Source organism: Loxodonta africana, chromosome 21 (assembly GCF_030014295.1).
Source record: "Loxodonta africana isolate mLoxAfr1 chromosome 21, mLoxAfr1.hap2, whole genome shotgun sequence".
Lineage (NCBI taxonomy): Eukaryota > Metazoa > Chordata > Mammalia > Proboscidea > Elephantidae > Loxodonta > Loxodonta africana.
In genome coordinates this window covers 48,035,903-48,050,573 of record NC_087362.1, presented here as the reverse complement: position 1 = coordinate 48,050,573, position 14,671 = coordinate 48,035,903, and the positions used below count along the sequence as shown (strand labels likewise).

Below are 14,671 nucleotides of genomic sequence, written 5' to 3'. Positions count from 1 at the left end.
CTATAGGGTTGCTATGAGTTGGAATCAACTCAGTGGCAATGGGTTTGGCTTTTTAGGTTTAATCTTTACAGAAGGAGATTGCCACATCTTTCTCATGCAGAGCGGCTGGTGTGTTTGAGTCACGGACCCTTTTGGCTTGTAGCCGAGTGCTTACGGGGAGGTTCTACTCTGTCATACAGAGTCACTATAAGTCAGAACCAACTTGATGGTACACAACAATAACAACAAATGTTGTCATATATACAAATATATGTATTTGCCATTTTAAGCTATAAGCTTCAAAGAGAAATGAAGTAAGAAACTATCTCTGCCAGTTAAAGTAAGCAGTTTATATAGATAGAAACGTGTCTTTAATATGTATATGCCAAAGAAATGATATAGGACTGATGATGATAACTAAGCAAAGTTGTGTTTTTATACTGCTTAGAGGAAGCTCTCAATGAATTCCTGTACTGTTCTGTGAAAATCTTTTTCTTGGGCTTTAGGTGCCTTGTTTTTCGTCATATACTGGGTGAACACAGTAACGAATGTCCCTCAGCAACTAATAAATGTTTTTTTCATGAATTTTAGCAGAAAGTAATTGGGTGCTTCTCTATTTTAAATGTCTCTGCAGACTGTAGTCAGCTTTTAACCTCTGGACCAGCTGCTTTGCCGGATCAATTGATGGCTATAAGCCAGGCAGGGCAGCCACAAAATGAGGGCCAGCCACCTGTAACAACACTTCTGTCTCAGCAAATGGCAGAGAACTCTCCACTGGCATCTTCTATAAACACCAACCAGAACATGGAAAAGATGGATTTGCTCGTTTCATTGCAAAATCAAGGGAACAATTTGACTGGCTCCTTTTAACTGGATATATGTAAGTGTTGCATTTTGCCTTCTTTTTTATTGAAAGGCATTGACAACTTTTATTCTTCTTAACATATTTGGGTTAAGTTAGCATTATTTAGGAACCTTGGTTAAGCACTCAGCTGCTAACTGAAAGGTTGCTAGTTCAAACCCAGCAGCTGCTCTGAGAGAGAAAGATGTAGCAGCCTGTTTCTGTAAAGGTTACAGCCTTGGAAACCCTTTGGGCAGTAGTTCTGTTCTTACAGAGTTGCTGTGAGTCGGAATGGACTCGACAGCAGTGGGTTAAAAGCACTCTTTAGACTCCGATGCCTTAAAATATGGCTTTCTCTAAAAACACTTTTTTACAAATTACTCTGAGTGATAGCTATGGTTTCTTTGTTAATACTGGGATTCCTCTGGCTCTAAGACTCTGCTTTGGAATGACAGAGCTTATGATGAATGTGCAAAATAGGTTTCCCTTGTCCTCTGTATTGGGTATGATTATGTCTCATTTTTCCCTTCCTCAAGAAACAAATACTTAGAAAAGTCTATGGAAGAGTAAATATGATAAGGTATCATTTATAGAACTGTAATATACTTTGGGATTATTCAGGGTGATAGAGACTTTATAAATGCTTTTCCTCCCTAGTGAATTGTGTTAATTTTTTTCTTTTTTAGAAATTCCATGAAGAAAACCTGATTCCAAGATGTCCTGAGATTTTGCGGTTTGATGAGGATTACTGAACTGTTACTTTCAAAACAAAATATGAAAAACTGTGTTTGAGTAAATGAATAGATTTTACTCTGACTGCAAAAGAGCACACATCTGCAGCCTGTTGCAGTGATTAGCCACCAATGTTAACATCTTCATATTTTATATTCCTAATAACAGTGGTGACTGAAAATCTATTTGAGTTTCCAGCTGGCAGAATTCATTGTTGCTATTTTCCTAGGCACTATTTCTGTGAAAGTGCAGTTTAAATTTAAGGCTGGACCATCAGTCATTATTGCTATTAGAAAATAATTCATATACCATGTTTACTTTTGTTCTTTGTTATTTTCTTTCCTGTATTGTTTTAGTCAATTAATGGCTTTTGAAAAAGTAATGTTCAAATAATAACTGAAGCTGTGATTTTCAGTATAAAAAAGCACAGCTGTGGGCCAAAGTGAAGGAATTTTTTTTTTTTTTTTTTCAGTTTTTATGGGGAAACTGAAGGGGTAACATTCTGATAAGTAAGCTGTATTAAGAACTCTACACAGATGAGAGAACTCTTTATTTAACACAAAGGCAGACAATACAGTTACAAAACTGGGGACAGCTGGAATGCTCTTGGTTTTATTTTTCAGAGAGTTGTTAATTCTCTGTGTTTCTACTAAGAGGTTTAGCCATAACTGTGCATAGAAAAGTACCTATCATGCTGTATAAAAAATGAAGGGGATAACATATGGCAAATTCTGTTTTGATATCTTCTACAGTAGTTTAAACCGACAGTAATTTGAGTCTGTTTTCCTCTTAACTCAGTCTAAGACCGGCGTTCCTTTTATATTCATCCATATTATTCTTCCTCTCATTCTCATTTTAGATAATTATTCATATACTTACTGGCTTTATGACCCTGTAGCAACTTAAAGAAAAAAGGCCGCTTTCATCTAGGATGACCCAGCTCCTGCAGTACAGGGCAGGGGAGTGAGTACCCTTTCAGGAATTGATTGGGAGTTGATTCCTGAGAAAAAAATGCATTTTTTCCCCCCATGAACGGTGCTGTTCTAAAATCTTCAGATTTTCCCCTCTAACAGGAAACAGTGTAAAATTTAATTAAAAACAAAACAAAAACTAAAATTTCTTGAAATATCACTTCTCCCTGAGCTGCAGTGAGTGTAACTTCACTTGTCACCTCAGTGCTTTATAGTTTGAAGTGGTCACTTCTGTGATGGTTCCCACAAGCCTTAGGCTTTTACAGGGTCATATCAGTTGACTTAAAATGAAGAATTAACTTTTGTTACATCTATAAAGAGGAAAATAACACACTCCAGAACCTGCAGTTGCAGCACTAGTTATACAGTTTGGGGTGTTCTTGCCACCCATGGGATGCCTGCTTCTCACTACAACCTGTTGTCTGGACATGTGCTTATTTCTTATTTTCCTTTTGGTGTGTAGAAAGCTGTTAATACAGTTTAAGGCCAAACTGTGTATGGCTTCTATATGTTGATAAAATGTTTTTGGTATCCTTGTCCATTTAATTTTTTTTAAGTGTACAAAAAATAGCCTGTTAATTGTTCGTTGAAGGCTACTTTTCTGTTTTTTTCTGTTTAGTTGAACTGTGTGAAATTGTGGTGTTGGTTTTGTTTATATACAGCCAGATTTTTCCCCCCTTTTTGTGATGGCCTTCCTTGGTTCTTTGAGCTCTTCTTCTAATTTGTTTTTTTATCTTTATTCTCATATATTCTTCCTCCTCCCCAACCCTTTCTTCCTTTCTCTCTCTGATTGAGAGGCATTGAATTACGTTTTCAGTAGTACAGGCTTCTTGCCGATATGAAGGGAACTTTTCAGAAAGAGACCTACTCTGGGTCATTTAATTTTGAATACAGTTTTCAATCGTTCAAGTTTTGGATGGTTTATATCTGTGTGTTTCATTTTTTTGGAAAGCTATATTTTGTATTTAGGAAATGGTATACTATTTTGCTATTTGTACTGAGTGAGTACATTGGCATAAATATAGAAATTTATATATATATATATACACATATATATAAACTATTCTTTTTTTGCCACACATTTTTGTGGTAAATTTGTGAGTTTGTCTGATGTTCTACCACAACGTGGCGTCTGATAACAGTGATGGGGGTGGGGGGGTTATTATGTCTTTATTGAGTATTTAAGTATCTTTTGAAACAAATGACCTGTTCATCTGTGGCCATTCCATCAGGCAGTACCTTGGTGTTATTAGTGGGTTAAAGGCAGCTTACTGTATGTTTGCTGGGTCTTCACTCAGCAAAATGTTAGCGTAAGGAAACCCATGTAAGCAGTTTTGTCAAATGGTGTTTCACAAGAATGAGCCATTCAGTCTTTGCTCACTATATATTTAATATTTTATTATTGTTGTTATTGTTATTATTAATTGGCTTTCTGTATTCTATGCCTTTTATTTATAAAGACACTAAAAAAAAGCCATGTTTGTAATTTTAATAACATCTTTCCCATCTTGTAATATCCAGAGCTATTTTATATAAATTCTCTGAACCAAAAGCATTTTCCTCAATACATTTCTTCTTCCCCCACCCCATCTGAAGAAAATTACCCAATATAGTTCAGGTTATGAGAAGGATCAGCCACATAATCCAGTACTTCAGTTTTAAAATACAAAATTCTGACTTTAGAGGGTTGACTGTAATGTCGGAGAAAGCCTTCCCAGCAGGTATATAAATAAGAAATAAAATGCCATAAGGTTATTTCTGAGTTTTCTGAATTTTTTTTAACAGATTACATAGGAGACTCAGAAAGTCTATTTGTTCACCAACTTCCACTTAGAATGTTAACACTGTGCTATGGATGAAGTGGTGGCAAGAAGACTGGCTTGTGTGCTGACTTCTATCCTGTTGTTTAGCAAGAAGTTTATTGCGGTGAAATGTTGATTGCCAATACCAAGTCACCAGGGACCAATTTTCTGTTTTATGATATCTAAGTTTAGAACAGAACATACACCTGAACTGTAGTGGTTTGGTTGGATGAAGGCAGAAAAACCAGGTTTTATTTTCACAAATTTTGTGGTTATTTATACAAGGGCTGTGCTATGCTACCATATTCTTATTCAATAAGACAGATTTTTTTTTTTTTTTTTTTTTAACATTGTTAATTGTTCCTTACCCCAAAGGTCAATGTTAAGTACAGAATTCTGAGTATATGATTTGGTCACAAAAAGTATTTGTCTCCTTATTGAAGATTTAGCTCAGTGGTTGATACTTGTGCTAAAAATACAATATCCAGATTACTGTCACAAGTTATAGCTACGTATGGGAGAGACACAGTTTATTAGATTTATTTTATGGCAGAAGGACCTAAATAAACTGTGAACCACATTTTATTTCTTTAAATTGTTATATTCAGTTCTTACTTTCAGCAACTTACATTAATGCTTGGAGCTTATCTGTGTGTGTGAGAGAGTGTGTTTTATTCCTTATTGTCATTCCATTATGTATCCACACCAACGTGGTAGAAGATAACTAGAAGTCAGATTTTGCTTTTGAGCTTTATCATCTTACCTGTGTAATTAGAGTATCATGTTGTTATTTAGCCAGTGCAAATCTGTTGCAGCCAGTCTCCCTAGAACAGGTTTTTTAAAGGGCTTTGTTTATTATAGAAACAGTATAAATGAAGGGTTTTCTTTCCTTTCTTCCTCCCTTCCTTACTCCCTCTCTTATAATCTTGTGTATGATGTAGTTCGGAACATTTAAGCCATTATAAATATTTGTTTTGGAAAAGTGAAATCTGAAAAGCATCAACAAATAAAGACCAGAAAAAACTGCTTTAATAGTTAAAGTCTCAAATTCAACATGTTTTTTTTTTTTTTTTCGTGCTTTAAGTGAAAGTTTACAAATCAAGTCAATCTCTCACACAGGAACTTAAATATACCTTGCTACATACTCCCAGTTGCTCTCCCCCTAATAAGACAGCCTGCTCCCTCCCTCCACTCTCTCTCTCTCTTCATGTCCATTTCGCCAGCGTCTAACCCCCTCTACCCTCTCATCTCCCCTTCAGGCAGGAGATGCCAACATAGTCTCAAGTATCCACCTGATCCAAGAAGCTCACTCCTCACCAGCATCCCTCTCCAACCCATTGTCCAGTCCAGTCCATCAACGTGGTTTATAAATACTCACAATGAGAAACATGAGAATTTTTTTCATTTTCCTGGTGAAAATTTCTGTTCTAGTGTCTCTTTCTTAATTGATTTTTGTCTATTTAATTGAAAATTATATGAGTCCTTTTAGCTTTACTCTGCTTTGTGACCAGAAGCTTCATCCCTAACCTGCATACCTTTGGTTACCTGGAGGGACTTAATGGAAAAAGAGAGACTGGATAGTTCAGTAGATGTCCTAGAGAAGTGGTACAAGGGTATACCCTAGTCATGTGGGTGAGTAGAGTCTTATAACATGTACTTAGAACAGATTTTCTCCTCTGCCTATTTGTATCACTAGAGCTAAATGGTGGAGATAATGTTCATAATGGAGTAAATATCAGAATAATAGCTAAAATATCACTTGTCAATTGTCCCAGTGCTCTACATCTTTAATCACCATTTATTTTAACATCATACTAGCCTTATTAATAAAATTCTGTTTTTATTCCACTTTTTCTGGAAATTTTTTTAATATTTCATATATACATTAAATACTTATGGAAAAGTGTCTTTTTACCTTGATAGTGCCCCCTTCTTATAATTTCATTTTTCACTATTGCCAAAACACATGAACAAAAGGTTTTAATAGGTCCCAACTCTAAATTTTTCCATTTAGCCATTCTTTCCTCCATTTTTTTTTTTTTTTAAATTATGCGTTAGGTGAAAGTTTACAGAGTAAATTAGTTTTCTCATTCAAAAATTTATATACAAATTGTTTCCTGACATTGGTTGCAATCCCTGCAGTGTGTCATCACTTTCCCACTTTCCACCCCAGGTTCCCTTGTGTCTATTCGTCCAGTTTTCCTGTCCCTTCCTGCCGTTTCATCTTTGCTTTCGGGCGAGTGTTGCCCATTTGGTCTCATGTACTTGATTTGTCTAAGAAGCACGTTCCTCATGTGCATTATTATTTGTTTTATAGGCCTGTCTGATCCTTGGCTGAAAGGTGAACTTCGGGAGTGGTTTCAGTTCTGAGTTAGAAGGGTGTCCAGGGGCCATAGTCTCAGGGGTTCCTCCAGTCTCTGTCAGACCAGTAAGTCTGATCTTTTTTGTGCATTTGAACTTTGTTCTACATTTTTCTCCTGCTCTGTCCGGGATCCTCAGTTGTGATCCCAGTCAGAGCTGTTGGTGGTATTAGCCGTGCACCATCTAGTTCTTCTGGGCTCAGGCTGGTGGAGGCTGTGGTTCATGTGGTCCCTTAGTCCCTTGGACTAATATTTTCCTTGTTTCTTTGGTTTTCTTCATTCCCCTTTGCTCTGGACAGGATGGGACCAATAGATGTATCTTAGATGGCCACTTGCAAGCTTTTAAGAGCCCAGATGCTACTCACCAAAGTAGGATGTAGAACATATTTTCCTCCATTTCTTAATCACAATAGGAAACAACATCATTAAGTCTAACCCCCTTTGACCTAAGAATAGCAGAAAAGATGCAGTGTTAGAAGGAGGGTAAGTAAAAAATTATAGGATTATACTGTTTAGGCTTTATATAAATTAACTATAAATTTTTCCTTTAGCTTCACTAATGATAGATCTATGTTAGTGCTAATGAAATTGTGAGACTCCGTATAAAAAAAATGTGTATAGTGAAATTTCAGCAATAAAGTGTTTAAACCATCTGCTCTGATCTTAGATGGATGAAATAAATCACTAAAACATAGTTTAGGTAAAAAGCCTGGTAAAATCAATTTTTCTAACAAGACAGGGCCAGGTAATTCATGATAGTGTATCTTTGCCCACCAGAACCTCAGTTAATCTGCCTAGGAAAAATAATGTTAAAGGAAATGAGAAAGGAGCTTTATCTGAAGCCCTCCAGAATTAATAATTTCTTTCTACCAGATGCAGTTGTATTGAGTGTCCCTCTGGTTTTTTGTTGTTGTTGTTGTTGTGGTAGTGCCTGAAGAAAAGGCCATCAGAACAGGTCAGGATGGTAGTACCTTTGGGATAGAGCAGCTTTTCCCATGTATTTCCATGACTGTAGTGGCACTGAAGTTAGCAAACCTTTATGCAATATTCTTAGTACTCTATTGACATGCACTTTAATCATTCCAAAGAAGCCAAGAATGCTATATAGTGATGATTCCTTCTTAATGAATACATCTTAATTACTTAGAATACTTATGTCCATTTTTATTTTGGATAGTCAACTTGGTATAAGTATTATGTAGATGTTTTCTAAAATGACTGTATAGTAGGACCTAAGCCTTTAGAACGTTTTTCGTTGCTGTCGAGTGGATTCCAACTCATGGCAATCCCATGTAATGACTATATAAAAAAAAATTATTACATTTCAGCAAATCATTTTAGAAAAATTAAAATGTCAGCTTGCTCATCTATATGTTTGAGTTAATTAATTAAAACCAGCCCTCTTCCTATATATTTTCTGTGTCATGTATATAAGAACATTATAGTGTATAGTTTTCTACATATATATAAACCAGTGGTTCTCAGAGTATGGTTCTCAGCCCACCAGCCAGCATCAGTATCACCCAGGAACTAGTCAGAATTGTAGATGTTTGGCCTTATCCTAGTCATACTGAATCAGAAATTCTGGGGTGGGGCCCAAGAAATCTGTTTTAACAAACCCTCCAGGTGATTCTGCTGCATGCTAAAGTTTGCGAGCCACTGGTGTAAACTATATATAGTAAGATGTAGAAGGTTTTTTTTTTTTTCCACTCAGATAGATACACTTTCTATTATCATTTATTGGCAATGATAATTTATTCTCCGTACTGCCTGTAGAAATACAGTATAGTTTATGTACATGGACAATTAGTCTATTGATATTTGGTTAACTCAGTTTGGCATTTTCCTACCACTTACTAAAAAGTTTACATTAAATGACTGATTTAAATATATAGGTGCAATGTTCTGTATTTCTTTTCTTCCGACATTTAAGTAGCTAATGTAATTGGTGGGTGCTAAAGTCTCCTGTTTATCCATAAAATGAGTACATTGTGGGCTTTCATTTCATTGCCCCTTACTTTACCAGCAGACAGTTTTGCTCTGGCTAGACCAACTCTCAGAACAAAATTCTTTGTCATTTCCCATATTTATGTTTGTATCTGAGGTAGCAAGATGGCTGGCCAGGTCATCATAGCACCTTTTAAAAAATTTTTTTTAATACATAAAACTTCTTTAAAGGTAGCTTGCTTTGTTTATGAACTGATGCAGTAGAGATATAGCTATCCTTGGGAGCTTCAGACAAAATTTTTTACTAAATTAAACGATAAACGAGATAATGCATTATATAATTTGGGCATTTCTCCCTTCTCAATTGTACGCATCACAATAAATGTAAACCACAAGTCAATTTGTTCAATCATTTTAGTCTCCCTGTGTGATCACAATACCTCCATCGTTGTTCTAATCTTCCACTGTTTACAAATCACCAGTTAACTCATAAAAAAAAAAAAAAAAAATTCACATTTCAGAATGGAGGTTATCTTAAATATATACTCACTTTATAAAAATCACTGCTGTCTTTACTTACTAGTAGCAGTAGAAATGTAAGTGGCTTACTCTACAACCTTTGGTGCTGGCAAATACATAGACAAACTGTTGGGAGATGCTCTGGTTACATTCCTCCTTTCTTATCCCATTTCTCCCCTTACCCACTTTACTGCATAATGTATTCCTGTACCCACAGCATCCAACCACTTTATTCAACTCTAACTTGTAATGCCACCACCTTTAAAAACCCAATGTTTAACCATAAATCTTCATCATCCCAGCACTCTCATTTCTTTTCCAGAAGTCACTTGCCTGGTTGGAAATATTTTCTAAGGACTGCTTCTTATGATTTTAGCTAATGAACCTCAGGACAACATACACAGACATGTACACACACACGCACATAATCTCAGATGTTTGAGAGTAGGTTTGGAATCAGATTTCTGTGTCTAACAAAGAACTGTCCTGCACTAAAGTATTTGTGACTTTAGTAGCTACAGACTGATTTCAATGAACTTGAGTAATTTCCTTTCATCTAATGAATGTATCTGTTCACCTTATTCCCTTAATCCTAGCCGATAAGCTCCAAGTAGTTGCTACTCTTTTGACGGCTTTTACTGCACTTCATCCACTTTCTTTCACTCAGTCATTTAATAAGTATACTACAGATATTTCATTAACCTTTCCTCAAGTGGTTTAGCTACAATTCTGCCATTAAAGTTTTTTAATTTTATTTGCTTGGGCACATTGATCAACCACTGAACTACCTTCCTCCATTGTCCTACAATGATGTAAGAATTACATTTTCGTGTATATGGCTTTCATAGTTGGGATTTCAGAGCACTGATACCAGATGTTTTCAGTTTGTTCTCTGGGGGAATTTTATTTGCATCTATCTATGTTTTTAGCTATCCGTGATAACTTGTTAAATATTAAAAAGATATTTTGCTTCTATTGGAACATTTGTATACTCGCAACTATATTTCTGTAAACAGCTGCAGTCAAAAATAAAACATTGAAAGTTTTTATTTTGCAGTGAGTAGCTGTCTTTTCTCTTCACTTTGTGAATGAATTTGCATTTTTGTATGTCAGTTTTGACCAACATGAAATTATAAAATCATTATGAAAGAGGTATGAAATATGGAAATATTTCTGAGTACTTTGTTTCTACTATTTTTTCAGGCATAGTACAGATGAGATGGCATGAGAGAATTTTTGTTTTACTTAAATGTTTCATTTTTAGTAAAGTAACACATACACATGGTACCAGATCACGTAGCACGCAGATGCTTTGCATGAAAACCAAGTCTTCCCATCCCGCAGTCCCACACCTAGACATAATCTTTTTATTCTTGGTAGTTACTTCTACATATGTAAATGAGTGGTTACCAGAGTGTAGTTAACATATCCAAATGTATACATCTTAATGAGTTGTCATTTTGAGAAGTCATGTATTTATTTCAACAATGCTGCCATTGTTCTCTTTTAGCATTTATGGACTTCATCAGCACTGAAAAGGAGCAATAATCAAATGAAATTTAGTATAAACATCAAATTTTCATTTAGTCCAAAAAACAGCATATGTGGACAAAAGTCTGCTGTGAAGATGGGACAATGGGAAGTGGCTGCCAGAAAAACTGATGCAATGTTGAGTTACATAATTTTAAGTACAGTATCTATGTCCAGAACAAGAAATGTAATTGCCCTGATTTATTTCAAGCTGGTAAGAACACTACTCTGTCATCTTTTAAAGGAACAAATTCTCAAATCAGACCTAGCAGAGAACTGGAACATCATTTATCCCTGCTCAGGATACAAGGGCTCTAGAAATAAAAAAGCAGCTATAGTTTCTCACCAGCAACACTAATAGTCTTACTTTCAGAAATAGGTATTGCCACCCTAGTACTCTACACTTCATGATGCCATCATCTCAGCTTCTACGAAGACAATATAACAGTTAAAAACATGGACTTTGGAGGTCACCTGCCTGGGTGAGTTCTGGCTCCAGCACTTACTATTTAACCTTCCATTTCTCAATTTCCTTATCCATACGATGGAGACAGAAACCCTGGTGGCATACTGGTTAAGAGCTGTGGCTGCTAACCAAAAGGTCAGCAGTTCAAATCCACCAGGTGCTCCTTGGAAACCCTATGGGGCAGTTCTACTCTGTCCCATAGGGTCGCTACGAGTTGGAATCAACGGCAACCAGTTTGGTTTTTATAGTGGAACCATAGAATTCAATGGGGTTCTTGTAAGAGTTAAATGGTATTAATTCATGTAAAATTACTTAGTTCCTGAGGCAAAGGTAAGTACCTAATAAATGTTACTTTGTATTAATATTAGTTCTCCTGATAGTAATTGTCTCTGCTTGTCTCTTGTACACTGTATCCCCATATCTTTTTGCTTTTTCAAGGACATGTTCTTTTTATTGTTTTTACTCTCCAGCATCAAAACTTTTTCTCTAAGAGTCATTCCCACTGCCATACAAATTTGCTGCAGTGTCTCTTCTTTAAAAAAAAAAAAAAAAACTTTGACCACACATCCCCCTCCACTTCCTCTCTTCCCACTCTCTCTTGAACCCATTCCAATCAGGCTTTCATCGAATCACTCAACTGAAGTGGCTCCTGTCAAAGTCACCAATGGCCTCCACACTGCCAAGTCCAATGGTCAGTTCTCAGTCCTCATCTTACTCAGCTTATCAGTACTTAATATACTTAATCACTCCCCACTTGAAGCACTTTCTTCACTTGGCTTTCGGGACACCACACTTTCTTGGCTCTTCTGCTTCACTAGCCACTCCTTTCACTCTCATTTTCTTGGGTCGTTGTGAGTAGGAAGTGACTCAACAATAACAGGTTCAGCTCAGTTTTCAAAGCTCCATCATATCAGTTCTCTATTGCTTAGGCCAAAGTAACTTTTCTCTTTCAAATTCCATGAGAGGGTCAGAGTCCATTATTCCATTTCCATTCAGTATGAAGCAGCCTTGTTGGGTGGGCTTTCACGCAAAGTCACCATGATTTATTATTCAAATCTCTGATCCTGTCTTCCACAGTAGAATCCACTTTTGCCTGAATGCCTCTTACCACTAAATTCACTGAAACCAATGAATGTGGGTGTTTTACAGAAATTAATTTTATTTGATTTGAAATTTTCTAAAGTTTACACAAAATTGCAGTGACACTGAAGGCAACAAAAAATACTTTCAAAATGAAACACCCATCCTTCTGCCATTGTGTGTACTGTAGAGGGAAAAAATATCCAACACTAGTCAGTATCCGGTAAAGGAGGTTCTCCAGCCTATAGTCATCATTTCCTTGGCAGGTAAGTTGGCTTCATTTCTCTCATTTTCTTTCAGTGTACCACAAGAGGGCGATCTTTTATCATATTCTACTTGAATTACACCAATAGTGGGAAAAGATAAACTTCAACAATTTAAATGGGAAATTAGAATATTATGCTAAAATTGTTCACCAAAGTTAACAAACATCTAGGCATGCAATTTTACTCCAAAAGTCATGGAACCAAAACATTAAAAGGTCGGTTGTCAATTTAGCAGTGGTACAGAAGATAGAGGGTAACCTTCCAGGATTTTAGATCACAAGGCTGACTACAAGCACTCACTTGTTTGTAAAGTTGTTATTTAGTGGTGGGAAGAGGGGTGCTAGTAAATGAAATGATTTCTATGGTCCTTCACAACTCCAATATAATTTCAAGTTTAAGAGAAATTGTTGTAAGGCAATTATGGATTATTGATAAGAATTTTATCATTTTCTTTTCATCTTCCTTTTCCAAGCTGTATATCCTAAGCACTATAAAAAATTTTTAAGTATTGGAGGTACTCTTTCCTTTCTTGATTTCATTCAGTGTAGCAGACCTAGGACGTACATGTGTTGGTTTATTTCTGCAAATATTAAATTGGAAGATTGAGGTAAAGAAGAAACTTATATTAGCTTTTCATTTCAAGGTATCTGTGTGCACTGTATACAAACAACAAAGGCTGAAGAATCACACTCACGTTAGGCATGTAAGTCACTGTGTAGTCATTAAAACCAAAAGGTATCATCAACAAGCATTAGATTACTAATTCCTAAACAAATTAAGTCCCTTAGGTCAGACAGATTCAGTCATTTCTTTCTCTGAGCAATTCCCCTCTGACATAAACCACAGAGAGATGATTAAAAGAAAAACAGATAACTGAAGAGTTAGGTGCTGTTTACCCATTAAAAAAGACAAAACCCCATTGCCAGTGAGTCGATTCCAACTCATAGCGACCCTACAGGACAGAGTAGAACCACCCCCATAGAGTTTTCAAGGAGCAACTGGTGGACTCGAACTGCCGACCTTTTGGTTAGTAGCCACAGCTCTGAATCACTGCACCACCAGGGCTCCTAGATGCTGTTTAGTCAACAGCATCCACAAAAATTTAGCTATAAAAAAGAGATTAAATTGTGTAGATGACCTTAAGGAATATTCTCTATCATCTTTCTGTGTCCTTCCCTGCTTTATAACCTAAGTGGCATCTTAACTCTAATCAGATTTTGGTCATATGCCATGGTAACAATCAAAAGAATCAGTTAAATTTAAGAATAAAACTATCCAAGAATATATGAGTATAGTCTATTCTCTCCCTTCTATTCATTCCTTATGAAAAACAAAAGGTTTAACCTTGAAAACCAAAGCAAGTCAAAGAATCCTGAAAAGGATACCTACATTTGGCTATATTTAGAAGGAAATCTAAGTCTTGTGCATCTCATTTTCTGGCTTTGATCTGGTTGTCATTTGGGATGGATTTGCCCAAGTGATGGCCCACAGAAAGGCCAAATTTCTTCTTTTTCTGTTCATCCTGTACCTCTTTTTTCATTAAGAACCCTGCCTCAAAGTTTAGGTCAAAGAGGCTGCTTGGAGCAAAATACAGTGGAGTCTCATCCCAAATATTCTCCAGGCGTTTCTTCCATCCTTCGAGGATCTGGATCCGGACATCCGGTGGAGTGTGCCCAATGCTATACGTCAGCTGAGGTTCCAAGACTTGGAAACCACAGAAATGCAGAGTACCACTCTGGGGATACACAAAGCACAGAGGTGAGTGACAGAACAAACCCCATATTGTTTGTATTGAATACAAACAACAGAAGTTGGTCTGGGCTTCTCAATAAGATACAGGCAGTCCCTGGATTATCAAGTGCTGGGTTCCTAAATCTGTCTTTAAGTTGAATTTATACTAAAACAGGAACAGTTAGTCTAGTATCTAATTAGTACCTAATGTCAGTCAAATGTTTGTCTTAGTATACAGTGTACCTTTCTATGCATAAAGAACATTCAAGAAACACTTCCAGGTACACTAAAACATCTTTAACATAATACAGTAATAATAATGTTTTGATGCCTGTCGCCAAGTAGTACCCGTTTGTTATTACAAACCATTGTATATGCCTCGACTTTTTAATATAATAGGCTTTATGGGGTTGGTTTGTAACTACAGGTTGTACGTAAGTCAGACAT

At 36.3% G+C, this 14,671-nt stretch overlaps 2 protein-coding genes across 16 annotated transcripts in view; one reads left to right on the top strand and one right to left on the bottom strand.

Annotated features, from left to right (window-relative positions):
* NFAT5 (nuclear factor of activated T cells 5) overlaps positions 1-8,268 on the top strand; it is a 142,053-nt gene extending 133,785 nt beyond the window's left edge. For all 13 annotated transcript variants that reach the window (XM_064273836.1, XM_064273837.1, XM_064273843.1 and 10 more), the window contains 2 exons: positions 614-859; positions 1,507-8,268. In XM_064273836.1, the coding sequence (XP_064129906.1) occupies positions 614-849 (236 nt within the window). In that variant the 3' untranslated portion in view covers positions 850-859; positions 1,507-8,268. The remainder of the gene's footprint in view (positions 1-613; positions 860-1,506) is intronic.
* Positions 1,986-14,671, bottom strand: part of NQO1 (NAD(P)H quinone dehydrogenase 1) — a 32,407-nt gene continuing 19,721 nt past the window's right edge. For 2 of the 3 annotated variants that reach the window (XM_010596777.3, XM_010596778.3), the window contains exon 6: positions 1,986-14,228. In XM_010596777.3, the coding sequence (XP_010595079.1) occupies positions 13,923-14,228 (306 nt within the window). In that variant the 3' untranslated portion in view covers positions 1,986-13,922. The remainder of the gene's footprint in view (positions 14,229-14,671) is intronic. The other variant, XM_064273846.1, reaches the window with a different exon arrangement.